The following is a 23,882-nucleotide window of genomic DNA, read 5'->3' as shown; positions in this document are numbered from 1 at the left end:
TGGGCTCTGCTGACAGCTCAGAGCTTGGAGCCTGCTTTGGATTCTGTGTCTCCCTCTCTCTCTGCCCCTCCCCTGCTCACACTTTCTTTCTCTCTCAAAAATAAACATTAAAAAAGAAGAAGAAATAAGATAATATGAAGCACTGAGCACATTCTTAGCACATAGTAATTGCTAAGTGTCGGCTATTAATTTTGCAAATATTGCATCTTGTTTGGGATTAATTGGAGACAAAGGGATAATTATCTGAGCTTCACTTTACTCATATGAAAAAGTTGGGATTTGGGGTCCTTATGTACTCAGAGTCTCTGAGTCTTGGTTCTGAGATTTTTGATGCCATAGTGTTTAGAGGAGAAAGAGGAGGTGCTTGTAGTTGGAGTGAGCAAAGAAGACTTCTTGGCAGAGGTGGTGCTGAGCCAGAGTTTCAGGTCTGCATTCCGATGGACTTGATCAAGTTTAACTGGAAAGTTGATTTTGGCCTGACTTTGTCCCTTTACTCTAACCTAGGATTTTTTTTCATTTTGTTAGGCCCTTTGTTTTATTGGCTATACTGGGATGAACAGAGATTCTGCTTCTGTGTATTTTCTTGCACGTCTGTGTGAACTGGAGAAAGTCTGATCTCCCTGCTCAGGAAAAGGCAATGCTGGAGTTTGCACTTGCTATTTCCCGAGCTGATGATATAACAGATGACCATTTCAAAATGCTTGAGGTACGAGGCTTCAATCGAGAAGATGCCTGGGATATAGCTTCCATTTCAGCTTTTTTTTTTTTGCCATGTCCAGTTGCTTTGCTAATTTTGTCAGTCTTGCCCCCAACAAATAATTCTGTCTGATGGGCAGAACCAATGATGTCAAAGACATCAGGAGTGAACTTGCTGCTCCAAAAGTATAACAGCCTAAACAGAAAGATCCGTATTTCAGGCACATTGCATTATAACACATCCCTTAGGAAGTAATTTTTTAAAAACATCTAGTCAGTGGATAGGGAAGAAAGTAAATGAATTTGCTCCCGGCCTGCTTAATGAGATAGAGCCTAAGTGTTGGGCGTGTCCAGGGTGTGTGATACCTGGGCGTAGAGGAAACGTTTGTTAATTTCGGAAACCTTTGGAAACCTTTGCCAGTTGTTTCCTTGTGTTGTGATCTAAAAGGAACATCAGGGGAAAGAAGTTCATAGGATGCTTTAGGCATTTCTGATGAACTGGTATCTGTGAAGTTGAGCAGTTGGAGTTGGAAATTTTTTAGCACTTGAAAATAGTGTCTAGACCAATAGAAATTGGTCTGTATAGACTGATTTGCAGCCATTTTCCTTGTTAACATGACATGGTTGTATTTAAAGGCTCTCAAAGGCAGTGGGTAAACAGGACAGGCACAGTTAATCTATCTTTAGTAGCTTCTCAGTTAACTTCTTTAGTACCTTCTCAGGTAACTTCCAGTAATTTTTTTTTCTACTGATGAGTTGTAAAATCATGGTCATCTCAACAGAATTGTAGTCCTTATGTAATTTATTCTAATTTTAGGTTTTAGTAAAAATTATTTGGGATAAGTGAGGACTCCCATTTTAAGAAGAAGCGTAAGAAAGAAAAGGAAAAAAGCAAACCCTGGCATTACTGAATGACTTGTTCTGTGTGTTATAGCCACCGTTGGCTTTTTTGGCTATCTTCTCAAGAATCATTTTCATTATCTAACAGAGATAACATGCAAACCTACAAAATATTTTCTTCTCATTTGGCTTCTCTAGATTCTCTAAATTGTTAGTGAACATTTCTTAATCAGTTTTGGGACTATAGTGTGTTAATTCTGATTTGCCTGAACTGTGAAATCTGATTATCTTGAGGCAGCACAAAATTTCATTGCAGAGCTTATATTTTTCTGTTGGAACTGTATCTTAAATACCTTGGAATATGTAACCTTTTAAAACTGTTCTATTTTAGGGGCACCTGGGTGGCGCAGTCGGTTGAGCGTCCGACTTCAGCCAGGTCACGATCTCGCGGTCTGTGAGTTCGAGCCCCGCGTCGGGCTCTGGGCTGATGGCTCAGAGCCTGGAGCCTGTTTCCGATTCTGTGTCTCCCTCTCTCTCTGCCCCTCGCCCGTTCATGCTCTGTCTCTCTCTGTCCCAAAAAAAATAAATAAACGTTGAAAAAAAAAATTTAAAAAAAAAAATAAAAAAAAAAAACTGTTCTATTTTACCTATTAAAAAAATTAATAATATTGGTAAATGGTCAGTGTTTTGTAGACCGTAAAATTTTAGCCATTGACCATAACTTAGGGATCAAGCAGAGGGCCTCTGTTATTTGTTGCAGCCAAATGTTGGGGGTCGTTAAGGGACATAATTTATTAATCACAAAATAGACCTTTACCTACCCCTTCTGCTCTGTGTGGGCAACATGGAGAGTACCTCCAGAGGAATGGCTGCTATGATCTCTGAACTCAAGACGCTTGCTTCTTGCCCTGTTTTCAATCACCTCATGGACAGAGAGCCAAATAACTACTAACTTTCCTGGTTGGAGGACTTGCTGAATGTTCAGCTCTCCAAATCTCATTCCCTTATACTGGAGATCCTTCAGATCTATCCTCACAGGATAGCTCTTCCTACAAAGATCCTCCAGGTTTATCCTCAGTCATCAAATGTGTGCTTTCTACAACACAGCTCTCAATCAAGAGTTGTCAGTACCTAGAAGAGTTGTCAGTTCTTTTATCTACCTTTCCTTGTACCTCAAGCTTTCTTTTATTGAACTCTCCTTCCCTCCTGAAGAAATACTGCAGTTCCTGTTAACTCTTTTTTACAAAGGAGTAGTATATATTGATCTTTAACAGCAATGGTGAAGGGTCTTGCATCTGTAATGCTGTCTGTGCCCTGGCACATGTAAGCAGGATTGACCACAGGCTCTGTTGCTTGTCAGGTTGATTTGATTCAGGTCTCCAGCTCCATTCAGTGACTCTTGCTGGATATACGCTCCTTCCTGAGGAGAGGAAGACATTGGTCTTGATAAACTCCTGACCTACCGGGCAGTAGCTGGGAGTTAGGCAGATATTCAGGGCACCAGTAGGCCCCCTTTTCCAGGCCCCCGTTTTCCAGGACCTGGGCTTTTAGCGCCAATAGTGAACCTGAGTACTTACTCTGAGTCCAAGTAGGCAGTACACCATGCGACTCGGTATGTGGGACCTGCACACAATATGGTAATTTATTCGCCTTGTGACCTTATCATAAAGTGAGGATAACAGTACATCATCATAGTCCACCCCTTTGGCCATTTAGGCCCAGTCATCCCTGGTCACGATGATTGACAACTACAGATTGACTCTGTCGCACGCGGTACCCTGATGCTAACACTGCCCCATATAGCTAGGATCCTGGGCATCCTTATTTGCGCTCAAACACAGCTAGTCCTTCCCAACCACCGTCCCTTCGGGGCTAAAACACCCGCCGTCGGCTGTGTCCCCACTTTCGCGGTCCCCAACGGATGATGGCCAGGAGCAGCACGTGTTTCCCAGCCGGCGGGGTTAGGCCGTCGCACGCCGGAAGTGGCGGTGGGATCGGTGAGGTGTCGGCCGGCGGGGCAGCGGCCCGGGAGTAGGGGGGCGGGCGCGTTGGTCATGTTTACCTTCGGGCCCGGTAGTCCGGGAGGGGATGGGACGGCCGGAACCGGGACTGAGGAGCCGGCATCCCATGCAGGGCAGGCAACGGCAGCGGGGCCGCTCCCTTCCCCACCCGCGCCGCCGCAGCCCGAGGCTGACGCAGCCCCTCCCCCGTCGCCCTCCCGGAGCCCTCGCCGTCCCGGCGTCCCCTCGCTGCCCTCGGCCGCACACGCCGGGGAGCTCGAGCCTCACGCAGCTCTGGACTCCTCTGCAGCTTCCACCCAGGGAGAGCCGTCACCGCCCTCCCCGGCGCGCCGGCGACCCGGGCCCGACTGCAGGGCGGGGGGCCGGGGCCGTCACGGCCTGGGTGCCCGGCTGTTCGGGTGGCTGAGAGAACGCAGTCTGGGCCGTGGGCTGTTCGTGGACCCGGCGCGGGACAATTTCCGCACCATGACTAATCTCTATGGTTCCATCCATCCCGCGGACTCGGTGTACCTCAGCACCCGTACCCACGGCGCGGTCTTCAACCTCGAGTACTCCCCCGACGGGTAAGCGAGGCCCCTCGGAGGGCGGGTGCCGGCCTCCGCCTGCTTCTGCCTCCCGTTTGGGGGGGCCGGGGGTTTCGGGGTCACCGGCCCGCAGGCCCCTTTTCCCGGCACTTTGTGAAGTGCCCTGTGGCTGTTGGAGGTCTCCGCCCAGCCCTTGGAGGTGGGCAGGCCCAGGATGCCTGTGTGCTCCTCGGGACTCGGCGCGGTGGGGCCAGAGCCCGGTTCTCCGGTACGCAGTACGTGCCTGGCAGATAACGTGTGCAGTAAAGGCTCCTTGTTTCCCTGTCATCCGGCCTTGCATTTTTCTCCTCGAAGCTTCTGACGAGGGTAGGGAGCCTGCAGGTTCCACGAACTCTGCGCCTGACTTGCCCTGAGGGGACAAGGGTACGTTCCTTGGCTCCGGGAGGATACTACGACGAGGCGGCCGAGTGGTGTCTTATGATGTGGGGCATTTGTGAAATCCCCAGGCTAGACTGGATGCTTCTGTTAAGGGTATCCAGCCTTTTTCCTGGCAGAGTAAATATTTCATGTTTGGCCTCAGTTTGCTTTGGGTTTGGGGGAATTTTCAAAATAACAGGTATTTTTAAAACTTTGGTGAGTACACAAACGAGTTCAACAAGGAACAAAGGAAAAACTTGACCCACAGTTCTACCCTGAGAGGACATAGTTAATTTAACTCTTACCCGATAAGGCCTCTGGATTCCTAGTCATTTGCTTAGCTGCTTATTTATTCATTCTCTCATTCAGCAAATATTTGTTGAGCACTTGCTATGTTCCAGATGCAGAAGTTGCGGTGGTGAGCAAAAGCAGCTAATGGGACCACTTTTATTACGCTTGGGACATACTAGTTCAACTACATATTAATGACCATACTAAATAATTCATAATATATATTTATAAATTGGATAAAAGCTTGAGGGAACCTGTTGTATACTAGGGTGTTTGAGGTTTCTGGAAGAAATAACATTTGACCAAGAACAGAAAAATGAGTAGAAGATGAACTAGCCAAGATAAGATGGGGGAGGGCAGAGACGCATTTCAGATAGAGGAAATGGTATGTTAAAGGACCTATGGTTGGAGGATCAGTTTGTCATGCTAGTGAAGCCGAAAGATGATAGCTTAACAAAGCAAAATCTTTTGCTAAAGAAAAACCTAAAATACGCTAACAAAGGAGAAAAGTAGCAGACTCTGAAATCTCATGGTGAGGAGGCACACCATATTCCATTTCACTGATGTGGGTGCTTCTTCCTAATTATGCTTGATGCTAGGATCTCTGGGGGTTTTTACTAACAGCAGTTGGGTGGAACCTATAGCAATGAATGCGCACCTGAATGCAAGGAAGAGAGGAGAAACTATTGCTGAAGTTTATTCACGGAACTGCCTTTCCCCATTCCTCTTTCCATCCAAGCCCTATTCCTAAAGCTCCTCCTAAAATACCAAGAATCTGTTCCTCATAAACATTTGGTTCCTTTCTTCTCCATACCCCAACTTCTTTCTTCCCACCCCCCTACCTGTTCTGTCAGGCTTTCAGAAATAGCTGTTTCTACTCTCTGGAAGTGGGATTTTAGGTTCAGGTGACGGGTAGAACGAATTATGAAGAAGGAGTTCCCATTGCCAGTGCTATTAGAATGAGGAATATATTACTGATAGTTATGTTTGAATATGGACAATAGTGTCCCATACAGACATTTTTTTAAAAAGTAGGTATTCTGATACTTAAAATAATTCAACACTGTTTAATTTGCAGTTGACATATACTCATTCTAGAAGACCTAGGCAATAAATGAGCAAAAAGAAGCTAAACAGCAGTTATAATTGCAGAGATTGAATGGCTAGCCAAGGAATTTTTTTCTTTGTATATGGTTATCTACCTATTTTAAAAGGTTTTATTTATTTGTTTAAGTAATCTCAACGTGGGGCTCAAACTCAGGACCTCGAGATCAAGAGTCACATGCTCTTCCAACTGAGCCATCCAGGTGCCCCTGTATATGTTTATTTTAATATAAACATGGAGTCATTTTGTTGCCTGCTTTTTTTCATAGTATATTGTGAATTACTTATGTAAATATATTTCTACAGCATTCTTTAAATTTTTTCATTTATTTAAATAAAACCTGTATAAATACAATTTTTAGATTTATGTTCTCATGATAATTCCCTAGAATGAGTCAAAGGTTATGAAGATTTTGGATACCTATTATCAAATTGCCCTCTGCGAAGATTTCACTAATTCTCATTCCTGTTGCCTGAAATACTCCATTGAAAGTACCTGTCTCTGCATACTGTGGCCAACATTGCACATTGCTGTTCTTTTCTGTGTCAAGGTAATAGGTGAAAATAGTTAAGTGTTTTAATTTTTTAGTATTCTTACTATATCTACTAATATGCTCCAGATTTTCATAGGACTTAAAATAATTTTATAGAAAAATGACATCTGTGTTAAAGGAGATAATTTCTCATAACCCTCAGTTGGATGGGTTAAATCAGCTTACTAGGTACATTGCCACTGTCACTTATAAGGACTTCTCAGTACAGACAAGGAGAGGTGACACAGGAAGTAAGAATTAAAATTATGAATTTAATAGAGATCAGATGAGAGAGAATTTGGCACTAAAAAAGAAATGTAAAGGATACATGGAGTAGAGGTAATTTCTAAAGAATTCCAAAAATGTACAATAACACCTCCTAGGATGACATTTTGAAAAATGAAATTTGATAATGTTTGTAGATAACAATATGTGTGACTGCTGTAGGGAGAATTAGTGTATTGGAAAACAGAAGTGAAGAAATTATCTAAAATGGAGACAGGAAAGATGCGGAGATTGAAAATATTAAGGAGGTTAGTGACATGTTGCATAGAGAGAAAAGGCATAGTATATATTTGGTAAGCTCCTGAAGAAAATGAGACAGATAATGGGGCAAAAAAACAACAACACCCATTTGAAGAGATAATAGCTGAGAACTTTCCAGAACTGAAGAAAGTCACCAGACCATGATTTAAGATGCCCAGCAGACCCCAAATAGGAATCCTTTCTAGACATACAGGGACTCCAGGACAACAAACGGAAAATCTTAAAAGCTAGAGAAAAAATACCTTCAAAGGATTAATTATGAGAGTGATAGTCAATTAGTCATCAATAATAGTGTAAATCAGGGGCGCCTGGATAGCTCAGTCGGTTGAGCATCCGACTTCGGCTCAGGTCACGATCTCATGGTCCATGAGTTCGAGCCCCGTGTCAGGCTCTGCTGACAGCTGAGAGCCTGGAGCCTGTTTCAGATTCTGTGTCTCCCTCTCTCTCTGCCCCTCCCCTGTTCATGCTCTGTCTCTCTCTCTCTCTGTCAAAAATAAATAAACTTAAAAAAAAAATTTTAAATAGTAGTGTAAATCAGAGGACAGTGGTGATTATTTTCAGTATGCTGGGGGAAAAAAATTTCCAATCTAGATGTCTATACCCAATAAAAATGGGGATCTTCATTTTTGTCAAGAACACATTTTTGTCAAGAACAAAGATGAAGTAAATACATACACAAGCAAAGCTCAGTGAGTTTGCCACCAGACCTTCAATAATGAAGTTTGAAGTTCAAAAAGAAGAGTTTTCAACAGGAAGATCTGAGATGGTAGAAAGAATGAAGAATAAAGAAAGGAAATATGCATGTGAAACTAAATATAACTTCAGTTTTGTCTTTTGGAATTAACAAAGATGGAACTAAAATTGAAAAAAAAAACAGTAACAAATTAGGAAGGAATGTTCTAAATTTCTTGTTTCCTTGAGGGAGAATTTAACATCATAACTTTAGGTTTTAATGTTTGCATATTAAAATCTGCAAGTTAAACACTAAAATACAAGAAGGAATATATTATTTCCAGACTAGTAGAGGAAAAAATATGGAATGAGAAAGAAATACTTCAAAAAAAAGACAATAAAGGGGAAAAAAAAAGTAGAAAAGGTATAATAAATAGAAAGCACAGGGATGCCTGGGTGGCATAGTCGGTTAAGCATCCGACTTCGTCTCAGGTCATGATCTCACAGTCTGAGTACGAGCCCCACATTGGGCTGTGTGGGACAGGTCAGAGCCTGAAGCCTGCTTTGGATTCTGTGTCTCCTCTTTCTTCTCTTCCCCCACTCATGCTCTGTCTCTCTCTCTCAAAAATAAATAAACATTAAAATTTTTTTAAAAAAGAAGGGGTGCCTGGGTGGCTCAGTCGGTTAAGCATCCAACTTTGGCTCAGGTTATAATCTCGCGGTTCATGAGTTCGAGCACTGTATCAGGCTCTGTGCTGATAGTTCATAGCCTGGAGGCTGCTCTGGATTCTGTGTCTCCCTCGCTCTGCCCTTCTTCTGCTAGCACTCTCTGTCTTAAAAATAAACATTAAAAAAAGAAAGCACAAAGAATGGCTGGAAAAAAAAAAAAAAGAAAGCACAAAGAATGGCTGAAAATAAATCCAAATATTACTAATTATAATAAGTATAATAGTACTTAATATGTTCAAAAGGATAGACAAAAATAAACACATTCTAAACAAAAGCTAGTGAGCTATATTAATATACAAACTAGAATTTAAGGCAAAATTACTAGAGATGGAGGTCATGCTGATAAAAGCTCAATTCATGTGGAAAATAAAACAGCTCTGAACTTGGATGAGTCTTTTAGGTTTAAAATATATGTATCGGGGTGCCTGGGTGGCGCAGTCGGTTAAGCATCCGACTTCAGCCAGGTCACGATCTCGCGGTCCGGGAGTTCGAGCCCCGCGTCAGGCTCTGGGCTGATGGCTCAGAGCCTGGAGCCTGCTTCCGATTCTGTGTCTCCCTCTCTCTCTGCCCCTCGCCCGTTCATGCTCTGTCTCTCTCTGTCCCAAAAATAAATAAATGTTGGAAAAAAAAAAAAAGAAAAGAAAAAAAATAAAATATATGTATCAAGTTTATCATGAAGAAAGATTTTAATGTACATTATAGTATATACTTCAGTTATGCAGACACAAACGTAAGATCAAAACACCACTTAAAATCTTGCTTTAAAGGGCAGTATGCCGTGTCCAGGCCTGATAATCAGTACACATTGGTTCAGGTGTACCAGTTGTAAAAATATTCATATATGTCCATAGTAGTTGAATAGTTACTGCCCCAAGCCCATTGAGTACCTTCCATGGGACCTCCTAGAGTAACCCATTATATAACAACTACAGAGTTAAGAGCTGGCACAGCAAGCTACCAACAAGCATCTCACTGGAGAGCTGCAACATCAGTTCAAAGTGCTCCTTATCCATGCCAGATACCCTTCCCCACACACAAAAAATCCATAGGCAAATGCCCAGTGACCGTTTAGCTTCCCTTAGTGTGGGGCTGCCTGCCTTTCTCAGGCACTTTCCCAGCCATTCTTACATAGTCATTTGTGAGAACTGCAGCCTCCGGGGAGATCCAGAGAGATGAACAAGTCAGTCAGACAAGAGTACTAGCACTACTGCAGGCACCATCCAGACATATTAACTCTCTTGGCATAGTGTGCACTCCATGACAGAACAGGATCCACAGCAGATGAAGAGGCCTCTAGGGATGGTTTATGGATGTCATTACTCCAGGGATGCAGATCCCTAATTTTATTCCTACTGAATTTCACCATTATTTAGTGGGCTAAGTTTGCTAAAATCCACTGAATACCTGCCTACCATGGGCATCAGTAAACACTCATTTTATTAATGAAACTGATCACCAACATAAATCTCAGGAACATTCAGTTGAGGAAACTGAGAAGCAGAAAGGTCATTAAACAAAGGATTTGTACCCTGGCTTATTATGCTTTTAACTGCTATATTGTCATCTGGACTAAAGGATTATAATTAAACATGATATATCAACAGATTCTTTTTGTGGCTTAGTTATTAACATAATTGTATACATATTTAATACACAAAATTAACAACAAGCATAAGTGCTAAAAATTTTTAATATACTTACTTCAGCAAAAGCTAAAAAGAGGATGTAGCCCGATAAACAATTCTGTTGATGTTAAGTAATTTTTTTATTACTTATGAAGACTACAAGTTACTTAATGACTACCTATTTAATGTGGACATTTTTGGAGGGGCTTTATGTAATTCTTTTTGCCAATTCATGGTGCAGACAGCAGCATCTGGGTCAAAGAAAAGATTATGGCTAATATTTCCAAAAATTAACAAATAATGGAAATTACTAGAATAATATGACAAACAACTTAATTAGAAATATCACTTGGGAAGAGTTTTTATAATTTATAGGTTTATGTTTAAAATGTTGAAAAATTTTTATTCATGTTTATATTACTATTGAATGTTTAACATTTTTAAATATCACACTTAGCTATATGTAACAGCTGCCTCCTGCATTTTTTTTTCCCAAACACACAAGGAAGATTTATAAAATTTTCACTTACAAGGCCACATTTTAAAAGATTATCAAAGAAGTTACAGTATATCAGTACAGTGTGATCACTAGAAATCAATAACAGAAAGATAACTAGAAAAACCTCAAGTGTTTTCAAGTGAAGAAACATTTATAAATAGCATATGGGCCAAAAAAGAAATGATAATGGACATTAGAAATATTTAGCACTGAATGATAAAGAAAGTACCACATGTCTCAAAACTTGTAAGATACAAGTAAAACAGTACTTACTAGGAAAATAATAGTCATTAATAAACTGGAAAGGAAGACAAGTAAAAATGAGCTAAGTATCTATCTCAAGAAAGAATAGTGAAATTATGTGCAAATAATAGCAAAGTAAGCAAAGAAAGAAGGAAGGAAATAGAGTAACAGAGTGGAACTGGTGAACTTTTTAAAATTCAGTAGAAATACCAGAGAAAATCTTATCTTTGAAAAGACAAAAATGAAAAACACTCATATTGATTAAGAGAATGCCCAAGCAAACAATATTCAGAATGAAAGGGGTGACATAACTTCAGATGCAAGAAGTAGAGATTATAGCTTTCCAGAAGAAGTAGAGTAGGTGGTTTGGCCCAACCCTTCAACAGAGAATAATTAGAAAAGCTAGAAAAAATATAAATATTTAATTATATAAAAATTTGTGTTTGAGGGAATTAGAGAAATAAGGTAATAAGTAAATTGCAGGGCCAAGATCTATGAAAGGAAGAGAAGCCAGAAATGTGAGCCCACAGCTTTAGCCAAATGAGTTAAATAAGCTCTACAGTAGAAATCAAAGGTTTAGAAAATAAAATAATGTAAATCACTACATTAACATATTGAAGGAAAAACCTAGGATAATTTCAGTAAGTGTTGGAAAACTTTTATGCAATTGAACATATATCAATGAAAAAAACAGCAAATTTGAAGTAGAAGAAAATTTCTTAATCCAATAACAAATCTATCCCCCACAAAAAAACAAACAAAAAAACTCTACAGCAAACATTGTACTTAATGATGAAACAGTGAATGTATTCTTGAAGATCAGGAATGAGAGGCATGCCTGCTATAGTAACATTTCTATTTAACATTATACCGAAAGTTCTAGCCAGTGCAGCAAGGAAAAAAGTATTAAAAAAGAACAAAGCATTTGCTTGTAGATGATATGATTATCGACAAAGAAAACCTAAAGTAACCTACGGGTAAAGTATTAAAACAGCAAGATTAATGGATAAATTATTTTAAAATCAATTGCATTTCTGTACACCAACAGCAAAGCAAAATTTAAAAAAGAATATTTACAAAAGTATGAAAAAAATGGTCAAGTACCCATGAATAAATCTAAGAAAAGATAGGTATGACCCATATGGAGAAAAATCTCCATGGTAAATGGAAATACACCATGTTCATGGATTGAAAGACTCCATATTATAAAGTTTTCAATTCTATGTAAACTTTTATATAGATTTATTATCTGAAAATCCATAGCTGGACTTGTGTGTGTGTGTACATAACTTGATAAGTTGATTTGAAATGTATAAGGATGTTTAAAGGCCCAAGAATTGCTAAGATACTCTTGCTAAGAAAATCTTGAATATGTGGGAGGGTGTATATGTTACTGATGGATGATTCAATACTGAATGATACAAATTCCACTGAATTAATTTGGAAAGTCAGTGCATCCTAGTAAAAATACTAACAAGGTTTTTTAGTAGGACCTGACATGCTATATTTAAAATTCCTCAGTTGGTTAAGCGTCCTACTGTTGATTTCAGTTCGGGTCATGATCTCACATTTCATGAGCTGTCATCATGGAGCCTGCTTTTGATTCTCTCTCTCCCTCTCTGGCTCTCCTTCACTTGTGCACAGGCTGTCTTGCTCTCTCAAAATAAATAAATAAATTTAAAAAAAAGCAATGAGGAGATCTTACTTTACCACATAGAAAACCGTTTAGAAATTGTAATAATGTGGTGGTATTGCATAGAATGGGGTGTAGAATCCAGAAACAAAACGTATATATGATAAAGATCACGTTTCAAACCAATGAGAAAAGTGTAGGCTTTGATATTGGGACAATTGATGTGCATTTTAAAAAGTTACAAATCATGCCATGTACAAAAATTATTTTTATTAAAACAAAACAATGAGTATCAGTTTTATAGATATCTTACAGTGTTTAAGGTAAAGACTCTCCAAGAATCAGCAATTCATTTACTTTTATGCACAAACAGGAGTAAAGTTCATTCTGTGACTCTTCTGAATAACAACAAAAAATGGCTAGCTTTAAAATTATGGATATTAATTTGAATATTTTTACTCATGTTGATCAACCAGCACAAAAATCCTGAAGTCCAGATATTTCAAAAAAGCTTTTGCCAGGGAGCCTAGGTGGCTCAGTTGGTTAAGCATCCAACTTCCACTCAGGTCATGATCTCACGGCTTGTGGGTTCGAGCCCTGTGTCAGGCTCTGTGCTGACAGCTCAGAGCCTGGGGGCTGCTTTGGATTCCATGTCTCCCTCTCTCTCTGCCCCTCCCCTGCTTGTGCTCTGTCTGGCTCTCTCAAAATAAACAAACATTAAAATTTTTTTAAAAAGGGTTCCTATGGACACCCTTTAAAGGACAATTTCATGATTACTAAATATGGAAAAGATTTCAATTTAGATTTTTTCCCTCTCCTACTTTATCTAAAAAGTTTGTTCTAAATAGAAAATTTTGGGGGCGCCTTGGTGGCTCAGTCAGTTAAGCTTCAGACGTCGGCTCAGGTCATGATCTCGCGGTTCATGAGTTCAAGCCCCGCGTCGGGCTCTGTGCTGACCGCTCGGAGCCTGGAGCCCGTTTCAGATTCTGTGTCTCCCTCTCTCTCTCTGACCCTCCCCTGTTCATGCTCTGTCTCTCTGTCTCAAAAATAAATAAACAATAAATAAATAAATAAATAAATAAATAAATAAATAAATAGAAAAATTTGGCTACTTAAAATTGTCTTGGGGGTATACCTGGGTGGCTCAGTCAGTTGAGTGTCTGACTCTTGATTTTGCCTCAGGTCATGATCCCAGGATTATGGGATCAGGCCCCACATCTGGCTCCATGCTGAGCATGGAGCCTGCTTGAGGTTCTGTCTCTCTCTATGCCCCTCTCTCCTGCTCAAACACGTGTGTTCTGTCTCTCTCAAATAAATTTTTTTTTTTTTTTAATTAAAATTCTGTCTTGGGGCATTCTGGTGGCTTAGTCAGTAGAACATGTGGCTCTTGATCTCAGGATTGTAAGTTCAAGCCCCATGTTGGGTGTAGAGATTACTTTAAAAAATCAGGGGCGCCTGGGTGGCGCAGTCGGTTAAGCGTCCGACTTCAGCCAGGTCACGATCTCGCGGTCCGTGAGTTCGAGCCCCGCGTCAGGCTCTGGGCTGATGGCTCAGAGCCTGGAGCCTGTTTCCGATTCTGTGTCTCCCTCTCTCTCTGCCCTTCCCCCGTTCATGCTCTGTCTCTCTCTGTCCCAAAAATAAAAAACGTTGAAAAAAAAAATTAAAAAAAAAAAAATTAAAAACATTTTTATTTTATGTATTTTAATGTTAAGTGTACAAATTCCATTTATTACTGGAACTATAAATTGAGACCAGGCCTGCAGTTTCAAAGACTTAAGATTTCATTTGCTAGATCTGAATCTGAAGGCAGTGCCCACAGAAAACTAAGACTTAAATAAAACACAGTTGCTTTTCAGAAATCAAAATGCAACTTATAAAAGGTTTATAATTATATAACTTTGTAATAGGAAAGGGCTGAAACAAGAGACAATACTAAAAACTATAAAGGAAAAGATTAAGTTTGATTTTATCTAACTGGTAGGATATATGCCAAACCTTTTTCAGTACATTTTAATAGATATTGATAAAGAAATACGTAATTTTGTTATATATAATTTTTTTTCCTAAGTTGCCTCATCGATGCATGCTTTTCTGCAACCAGCTTTTCTCATTTAGAAATGTGTTTTAGAGTTCTTGCATATCCACATAAAACTTACCCCTTTCTTTTTAAATGTTGCACCATATTGCAAACTATTATGTACCATGGCTTATAGAATCAGTCATTCCTCTTTCATGTACTTTTAGGTTACTTTCAATTTCTCATTACAGTGAAGCATATCTTTATGTTTCTTTGTATTTATAAATGATTATTTCTTTAGATTAAATTCCCAGAAAAAATTTCTGAGTCAAAAGTTATGCACATTTAAAAGTTTGATAGATACAAGGTTGGCCGTTTAGCTCAGCTGGTTAGAGTGTGGTGCTGAAAGTTTGATAGACACAGGTACTCTCCGAACCTAAACTGTACCAGTTTATGCTTCACTATCATATTGGAGAGTACCATTTCCTACTATTGCCAACAGCAGATAATTTCAATCTTTTAAATACTTGCTACTGGGGTGTCTGGATGGCTCAGTCAGCTAAGTGTCTTGAGTCTTGATTTCAGCTCAGGTCAGGATCTCACAATGATGAGATCGAGCCCCATGTCAGGTTCTGTGCTGAGCATGGAGCCTGCTTGGGATTCTCTTTCATACTTTCCCTCTCTGCCCCTCCCCCCCCTCAAAAAAATTAATAAAACTTTAAAAATAAAAAACATTTGCTACTAACATGGGTAAAAAAAGTTATTCATTATAGTTTGTATTATTATAAATAAATATCAATAATGAAAGAATGCTAGAAAACTAAAGAGAAATGTGTCATTTGCTTTCAGGTCAGTGCTGACTGTTGCTTGTGAACAGACTGAAGTTCTGCTTTTTGACCCTATATCTTCAAAGCACATAAAAACACTTTCTGAAGCTCATGAAGACTGTGTAAATAATATCAGGTCAGTATTTTAGTGAAATAGTGAAGTTTATTAATGTGACCCAAAATATTCTGTTTTGGAAGTTAATGAAAATTGGTAATATCTTGCCCAGCAGTGCTAGATGATATGCATTTGTGAACTGTGAATTTTATCCCTTGTGAAACTTATCCCTTTAATTATAAAACTTACTATTAACCATTTTGGAAAAGAATTTTTCTGAAATGCATTTTTCACTTCCATATGATTTTATCTTTTCTCTTCATGTATTAGGGTCATCATTCTGAACCTCAGCCATGCATTACAATAGTCCTCCAATGTCTTTGGGCTAATGATCTGTGTAGAATTATGGCAATCCCATTACTTAGCCTCTCTCACCTATCCCCTCCCCATTCCAAACTATTGAGGGGGAAAAACACATTTGCACAGAGAACTTCTTTATAAAAGCATGTTGGAAGCTCCTTAAATTCTTAATAATGTGGGAAGTAAATAACAGTTGAACAGCTTGGTGGATTAATATGCAGTCATTAAAATGATGGTCATAGGGACTACATATCAACATGGACAAATGCTTGGGACAATATAGGTAAAAATCATGATAAAAATTGTTAAAAATATGAAATGCAGAAGATAAGGAAATATTTTTCAATGCTAACATAGGATGGGTTAGAATGAATGGATAATGAGTAATTTTCTGTTTTCTAAACATTATGTAATAAGATTATATTCCCTTTATAACGATTACTGTTACTGTTCAAAAAAAAACGTGGAAATTGCTTCTAGTCACAGTGACTTACTGAGTTTTGATGTAACCTCTATGCTCTAAACACACTGAACAATAAATAGCACAAAAGATATAGTGAGGCTCTGAAACAACATAAACATTTTCGTGGGCCAGAAATGGAACACAGGGAAGCTGTTATAGGTCTGAAACTGCAAGCCCACTGAGTTTTCCATCTGATATTGATGTGTGGTAGTTTTAGTTCCTGTCAAGAATCAGAAGTACCCAAGTACTTTATGTGAGGCAAGAACCAGAGCCAGAATTACTACACAAAGCCAGGCATTTGACTAGAGTGCCTATCCCATTTGTGAAAGGCTGAATGCCTGCCCCAGTTGTGAAAGGCTGAAAAAAGGAAAAAGCTATTCACTACCTGAGGCTGTGGGTTTTGGCTGATTAAGACACATCCTCCTGGCCTGACTCAGTAATGAAGCCATTACTGAGTCAGTGATTGAATGTATATGTGTGATAGCTCCAATATCATCAGGAAACTGAAGGACTTAATGTCATTATGTGGCCTAATTGTGGATTAGTGGTTCAAAAATCCAAATGGGGCAACTACAAAATCATTAAATAGGAGAAGAAAAAAAGTAATTAAAAACCTTTCTTAAAACCTTTCTTACTCAAAATGAGCCTATAACCAAAATGCCAAAACTCATGAAGACATACTAATATCATAAAATCAGCAACTAAAACAAGCATTTTTTTCTGGATGAAGTTAATTTTATGGAGTAGTCCAACGAAGACTTTATTTTTAAAAATAAATTATTTATTTTTTTTTGACTAGGTAATACATGCACGTGGTACAAAATTCAAAGGTACAAAAGGGTAAACAGTGAAAAGTAAGTCTATCTCCCACCTCTGTCCCCTAGCCACCCAGTTCCCCTCCCCAGAGGCAACCACTATTACCAGTTTCTTGCTATCCTTTTTGAGATAGTCTATGCATGTACAAGCATACACACACACGTACATACATACACTTTTATATAAATGGTAGCATACTACACACACTATTATATACCTTGGCTTTTCCATTTAATAACATATTTAGAGATTATTCCATGTTAGTACCCATGGGATAATCTTATTCTTTTTAACGGCTGCATAGTATTCCATTGGTTGGGAGAAACTTTAAAGCATTTTTAGGATGCTCAAAGAAATAAGGAATACTTTCCATTTAAAGAGATGAAACAAGAATAGGTTAATCTGGAAAAAACCAACTACAACTCTTAGAAATTAAAAATGTAGTTAGTATATAAAAAACTCAAAAGAGGGGGTAAATATTATCCTTTACATCATTGATGAGAGAATTAATGGATTGGAAAATACTGAGTACTTAAAAGTCATAGAGGATTGAAAGACTCCAATGTATGTATGATAAGAATTATAGAAAAAGAACATGCAGAGATTGGTGGAGAACTAATTTTTGAAGGCACAAAGGGAGAGAATTTTTAGCATTAAAGAAGGTCCTGAATCCTTGAATCAAAAGTAAACTCTAAATGTCACATAGGTTAAAGATATATGTACATTGAAACAGGTTGTAGTAAAACCCTATAGAGTATCAAAGATAAAGACAAAATCTTAAAAACCACCAATGTTAGAGGCCAGAATACCTACAGAGGTATAATTCAAGGTTATAACAAAGTTTCTCAACAGCAACAGTTGATGTTAGGAGATTATGAAGTAGTATCTTAAATCCTAAGGAAAAATAATGCTCCATGCCATATATCCAGGTAAACTGTCATTCCATAATGAAGAATTTAATTAGGTGAAATGATAAATGTTACTAATAGCAGGAAGATAATAATTTAGGGTTTTTTTGGGGGGGTGTATTTAAAACAAAGTTAAAACTAAAAGTCTAGATTTATTTTCTCCTAGTCATATTAAAAAGAAAAAAAGTGAAATTAATTTTTAATGTTTTATTTACCTCAGTAGGACTAAAACATTATCATTTCAACATGTAACTATTATAACATTTATTGAGACATTTTACTTTCATTTTTGAATGTTGAATTTTCAAAATCCGGTGTTTAACACTTAGAGCACATCCCAATTCAGACTGGCCACATATCAAGGACTCAAAAGCCATATGTGGCTAATGGCTACCAAACTGGACAGTGTAGCTTTGGATAGTAACAACAAATAGATTGTGTGTAATATGGTAAGGTTCATGTCAGGTTCAGAAAGAAGGCAGAAATATTAAGTAGCTTCAGACTCTTTCAGAACAATGTGTAATTAAATACATGCAATGAAAAAGAAACTTAAAGGTAACTAATATAGTAGACATATAATGTATAGATTCCAAATCAGAAGTGGGGGGAGAGGGAATACTGAATACTTGATTGGTTTAGTAGAAAACAGGAAAGCTTTATAAAGTAAATAAACAAATAAAGCAAGCAAAGGGATGATAAGTAGAAAACAAGGAGTAGAAACAGTTCCAAATATATGAGTAGTTCTCAGTAAGTATAAATGGATTGATCTTCTTTATTAAAAGACACAGAGACAGCAATTTGAATAAAAACCGAAATCATCTGTATACTTTTTATAGAGATAAAAAGTTGCCCAGAAATGGGAAAAGAAAACTAATATAGATTATCATTATTGGACAGATGGAAGATCAAAAGCCTAAATAAGGATAAAAATACAACAGTACATACTGATAAAAGGAAAAATCAACTCAGAGCATGTAATTAGGAACTTGTATACAATTTGAAATTTGTATATTTAAAAAAAAAATAAAACAAAAAATCCCAAAACAAAACAGATAAGGAATTACAAGTCTATAATCATAGCGAGAGACTTTTAATACACTTCCATACCAAACTAGTAAATCAAGTAGATAAAAATTAGGCTATAGAAGATTTTAAAATATCTTTTACAACCTTTCTACTAAAAATAGAAATGCAGAATAAGATGTATTTAAAATGTATTTTTTTAATGTATAATTGAGCTGATAAGAAAGAAAGGAATCGTAGGGCCAAAAATGAAATAGAAGCAGGAATGCAAATAAGTAAATTGGTATTCAGCTGGCTTTTACCCTGGAGGCATTTGCCAAATGCTAGTGAGTGACCTTGATCTTCTGTTTTGATATGTATAAGGAGTTACAGTGAACAGGAGAGTTAGTTTTATGGCCAGTTCAAGATGAGGAATCTAGTGGAAAACTCTGCATAAAGCTGGGACTCCCAAGGGCTATACTTACAGCATTAAGGTGATCTAGAAATATATCACGCTGTTCATGTAGAGTATGACCTTGGTAGAGGGATGTCCGAAAATCTCCTCAGTAAGTTTCTAACCACAAGTCAGCCTTCATGCATGTATGGGGCCCAAATTCACACTACTATATGGTCCAAAACCATCTAGCCAGCAATTTAAAATTGAATCCAAGTTGATAGTACTGCCAGGTACTTGCAAAAACAAACGCATATCTTCTCTCAGGGAGAAAACTCAGTATCATAAAGAAGCCAATTCTTTCCAAATTAGTCTATAAATTTAGTTCAGTTTTAATCAAAATACCAGAAGGGTTTTTTTTTTTTTAACTTAAAAATTCATATGGAACAGCAAGGTGCCAAGAATATCTGAGACAATTTTGAAGGATGCTAAGATGGTAGTCTTCCTGATATCAAACACAGTCTTAGGACAGGGATTAAGTGCCTAGTGGAATGGAGTATAACTTCCAGAAACAGACCCATGCATATATGGAAATTTGATATATGACAGCAGGGACGTTACAGATTAATGGCAGGGAAATGGAAAAGAGAGAACTGGTTTTATATATATATATATATATATATATATATATATATATATATACACACACACATATATATATATACACATATATATGTATATATATATATATATATGAAAAAACAAAGTAAGATTAGATTTCTATCTCATACCATAGCTAAATATAACTGCCAGTTGAAGACCTAATTATGAAAGCAAACCTTTAAAGCTTTAGAAGAAATATAGAATATATTTATGTTCTAAGGATGAGAAAGGATTTTTTTTTAAGATACAAAAAGCATAACTCATTAAAGGATTGCTAAGTTTGACTGCATTAAAATTTAAAACTTCATTTTAACCAAAGACAACAATGTGAGAAGATAACCTATAGGCTGGTGGGAGAACATATTTTCAATGCACATAGCCAAGAAAGGATTAGCATCCAGAATATATAAAACAATTACCCTGGAGCAAAATAGGCAGAAAATCATATAAGAGAAGCTAAAATGAGCAGTAAATATGGAAAAAATTTTCAAGCTTCCTAGTTACAAGAATATAAATAAAAATAAACAATGAAGAAATACTAAGTATTGGCAAAGATGTTGAGAAGTAGAAACTCTTAGGCATCATTGATGGAGTATAATTGATAAAATTATTTTGAAGAGCAATTTAGCAGTATCTGGTAAAATTGAAGAGCAAAAATTTTTTTTTAAGAAATTAAAGCATATGTAAACAAGGAAATGTGTAAAGAAGGTTCATTATAGCATCTTTAGTAATACGAGTTGGAAACAAATCTCCATTAAGAAGAAGATAAGTTCTAGTATACTCATATAATGGAATACTATACATCAGTTAAAATAAATGAACTAGAAACATCAGCATCTGAGACACATCTCAGAAATTCAAGGTTGAGCCAGAAAAGCAAATTATAGAATGAGCTGTACAGTGTGATACCATTTATGTAAAGTTTGGAAATATGCAAACATAAGCATATTTGTTGGTTCTCTGCTCTATCCCAAGCACCTAGAACTGTGCCTAGCACATGGTGCTAATTAAATATTTACAGAGTAAATTGAATGCAAAACAAAACGATACATTGTTTATGGATACATACTTAGGAACTCATGGTATTAAAAACTTGCATGGGGAGTGACAAATTTTGGATAGTGGTTCCCTCTGGAGAGGGAGGGAGGGGAATGGGATTGGGGAGGGATATTCAGGGTGCTTCAGTTGTGTTTGTAATGTTCAAAGAAATCTGAAAGATAACAAGTTGCTAAAATTTGATAAGGCTGGGTGGTGTGTATCACAGTCTTTGTTATATTCTTCATAATTTTCTCTATGTTTTAAATATTTTACAATTTAAAATTTTCTTATCTCAAAAAGAGAAGATGTGTTGAATTGTTTGCCCCTATTCAAAATGATCTCTGGCTAATCTGCTGTTAGAATTTGTTCTTTATCAATGTCAACTCTCATTTGCTGCTATCAGTGTTTCTGCTTTAGTACTCCACACTTACAAATTTGAATTTGCTTATCTGTTGGTTAGAAAAACAGATTTTGAAGCTTTTTTAGAAGTACATATCACTTAAGAGTTTTGTGTGAGAATCTGAGGGGTCCTCTGGCATGAGCTTAATGTGTATATTATTAATAATACTAACTTCCATTTTTACTGAGTGTCTACCATGTGCCAAACCTTTGTGAAGCACTTTTCATACAATATTAATTCTTACATTATCCTGATGTGAAACAGATACTGTATCCATTTTAAGAGATGAAGAAATTGCAACTCAGTTAAAGAGATTTGTCCAATATCTTTAATATGTAGCAAGTGGTAGAGCTGGAATTCATGCTCAGTTCAGTTAGACCACCTCAGTACTGTTTAGAGATGTGGGCATGCATTTCCTGGTTTGGCTCTAGATAGTGATTTTGTATATACTTAGTAATGTCTTCTAGTTCATTCCTTAGTTTTTTAAGGTTTGCTTATCTTGTAAACTAAAAATATTGATAGTTGTAAAGAGTATTTTGTCTTTATTCATATTTAGGGACAGTAAGGGGGAAAGTATGTTATTTAAATTCTTAAGCCCATTATACAGATTTACTTATTATTCATGAGGACTCTGTGTGTCAATTTAAGAGTCCATTTAATAATTAAGGTCCCCCAGTTATGAGGTTACAAGGGCAGTTGAGGTTATCATAAGACTATTCACTTAGTGGTATGACAGTTAAAAAATTAATACCTATTTAATATTCCAGGATCTATTTTTTCCCTCCCACCGTCTTTGTTGGTCTTTTCCTGATTGGTATATTTCAAATACTATAATGTAAATGCAGTGTTCATCACTGGGAACATGAAATTTCTTATCTTGCCAAGGATGTGGAATTTCACAAAACCCTAAGACTGATATTGGAAAACTGATCAATTACATATAAAATCATTAGCAAATGAGGATCTGATAGAGGTAGACTAGTTATCAATTAAAGAAAAGGAAATGACAGAAATGATGACTTGGTAGATACTTCAGAGAATTATGTGAATATCTCATGGGACTACGGAAAGGCCCTTGAGAAAATGGATAAAGCCATTGATTTTTATATAGAAATGATCCTCTTTTTATAGTATAAAACTCAAATATTAAGGAAGGGTATCATATTTTTCTGTCATAATTTCATTGGAAATATTATGCAAGAAAAACCCCAAACATTTAACTTATTCTAGGAACTTACACATAGTTAAATAAATATTAAACATTTTTATGATTTTTGGTTTTTAGACAATACTTCTTTCCTGCGTACAATGAAATGTTGGTACCTGTTTTAAGAAAATTCTATTTCAGTTGCTCTTATCCTTTACCAATTAACCTCTGATAATGAAAACCTCAGTTTATCCAAATGTCAGTTTATCCAGAACTGTTACTGTCATATGTTGGTGTCTGATGGGGACATATGGGGCAGTTTTATAATTCATAAATTCATAGGTTTCAGTGTGTGGAGTGTCTCCTGCTTATTAGGGACTATGAAGTTAAAAAATATACTTATTAACTTATTAGGCTAGACAGTTTTAATTTGAGAAGTTTGAGCCAGATTTCCAAGGGTTTGTCTACTACTTTACATTCTCTGCATCTGCTTGCTTTAGGATAAGAATTATGGCTACTTTAACTGGTCTCCTAATCTACATTCTTAATTTTCTGTAATTTATTCTCTTCACCAATGATTCTTCAATACCAAGATTTTTTAACAGGTAAAACTTTGAGGCAAAATGAGAAAACTAAATTCAAAGTGTTGAATTTTTCATCAAGGTAAATTTGTTCAATTCAAATTGTTAGCTTTTGTTCCAAGATAATATTCTTTGTACATCATTGGTATTAAAATATCTTTCATGCAACATTGGTAATTTTTCAATGGCCTAATTTTTCAGTGGCCTTATGATAAAAATTTTAAAGCTGATCCCCCACTTTATTTTTTATGAAAATACAAAAGTTTTGAAAACTTGGCCACCTCAGAGATCTTCCTGAAACTCTTCTCTAATCGTGTCATTCTCTTGCCAAAACCCTTCAGGGTGGACCACTGGGCAGTATAATCCCACTGGAGTTTTGAATCCATATGTACTTTAAGTATTTTCTGTAGACTAAATAAAATAAAATCTTTCCCCTAAATTTCTTATTTATTTTTTTAAGTTTTTATTTATTTATTTTGAGAGAGAAATAGAGTGCAAGTGGGGGAGAGGCACAGAGAGGAGGAGAGAGAGAATCTCAAAGCAGGCCCCTCACTGTTAGTGCAGAGATCGATGTGGGGTCAAACCCATGAATTGTGAGATCATGACCCCAGCTGAAAGCAAGAGTCAGATGCTTCAACCAACTTAGCCAGCCAGGTGCCCCATCCTGTAAATTTTTTAAATGTATGAAGATGCTCTATGTTGATGATCAATTTATTTTAAAAGTTTGGTTCTCCATTAGCCTTTTGTCATTGTGTATGTTTTTCAATCATATAATTCCTGTCAGGAAGTCATTAAAATATTTTTATTTTAAAAAGCCTAATCAGTAAAGATAAAACCA

General features: G+C 37.1%; 1 protein-coding gene and 1 long non-coding RNA gene across 3 annotated transcripts in view; one reads left to right on the top strand and one right to left on the bottom strand.

Annotated features, from left to right (window-relative positions):
- Positions 1-831: 831 nt before the first annotated feature.
- Positions 832-3,393, bottom strand: LOC125150020 (uncharacterized). The gene is made up of 3 exons (XR_007146146.1): positions 3,114-3,393; positions 2,709-2,956; positions 832-892 (listed from the first exon to the last, which is right to left on the bottom strand). It is a non-coding gene; the product is annotated as an uncharacterized LOC125150020 (long non-coding RNA).
- A 131-nt stretch (positions 3,394-3,524) lies between these two features.
- Positions 3,525-23,882, top strand: part of DCAF10 (DDB1 and CUL4 associated factor 10) — a 43,888-nt gene continuing 23,530 nt past the window's right edge. For both annotated transcript variants that reach the window (XM_047829297.1, XM_047829296.1), the window contains exons 1-2: positions 3,525-4,120; positions 15,240-15,353. In XM_047829297.1, coding sequence (XP_047685253.1) covers positions 3,591-4,120; positions 15,240-15,353 — 644 coding nt within the window. In that variant the 5' untranslated portion in view covers positions 3,525-3,590. The remainder of the gene's footprint in view (positions 4,121-15,239; positions 15,354-23,882) is intronic.

This window comes from Prionailurus viverrinus, chromosome D4 (genome assembly GCF_022837055.1).
Source record: "Prionailurus viverrinus isolate Anna chromosome D4, UM_Priviv_1.0, whole genome shotgun sequence".
In the NCBI taxonomy this organism is placed as follows: Eukaryota; Metazoa; Chordata; class Mammalia; order Carnivora; family Felidae; genus Prionailurus; species Prionailurus viverrinus.
This window is presented reverse-complemented; position numbering and strand designations above follow the sequence as displayed.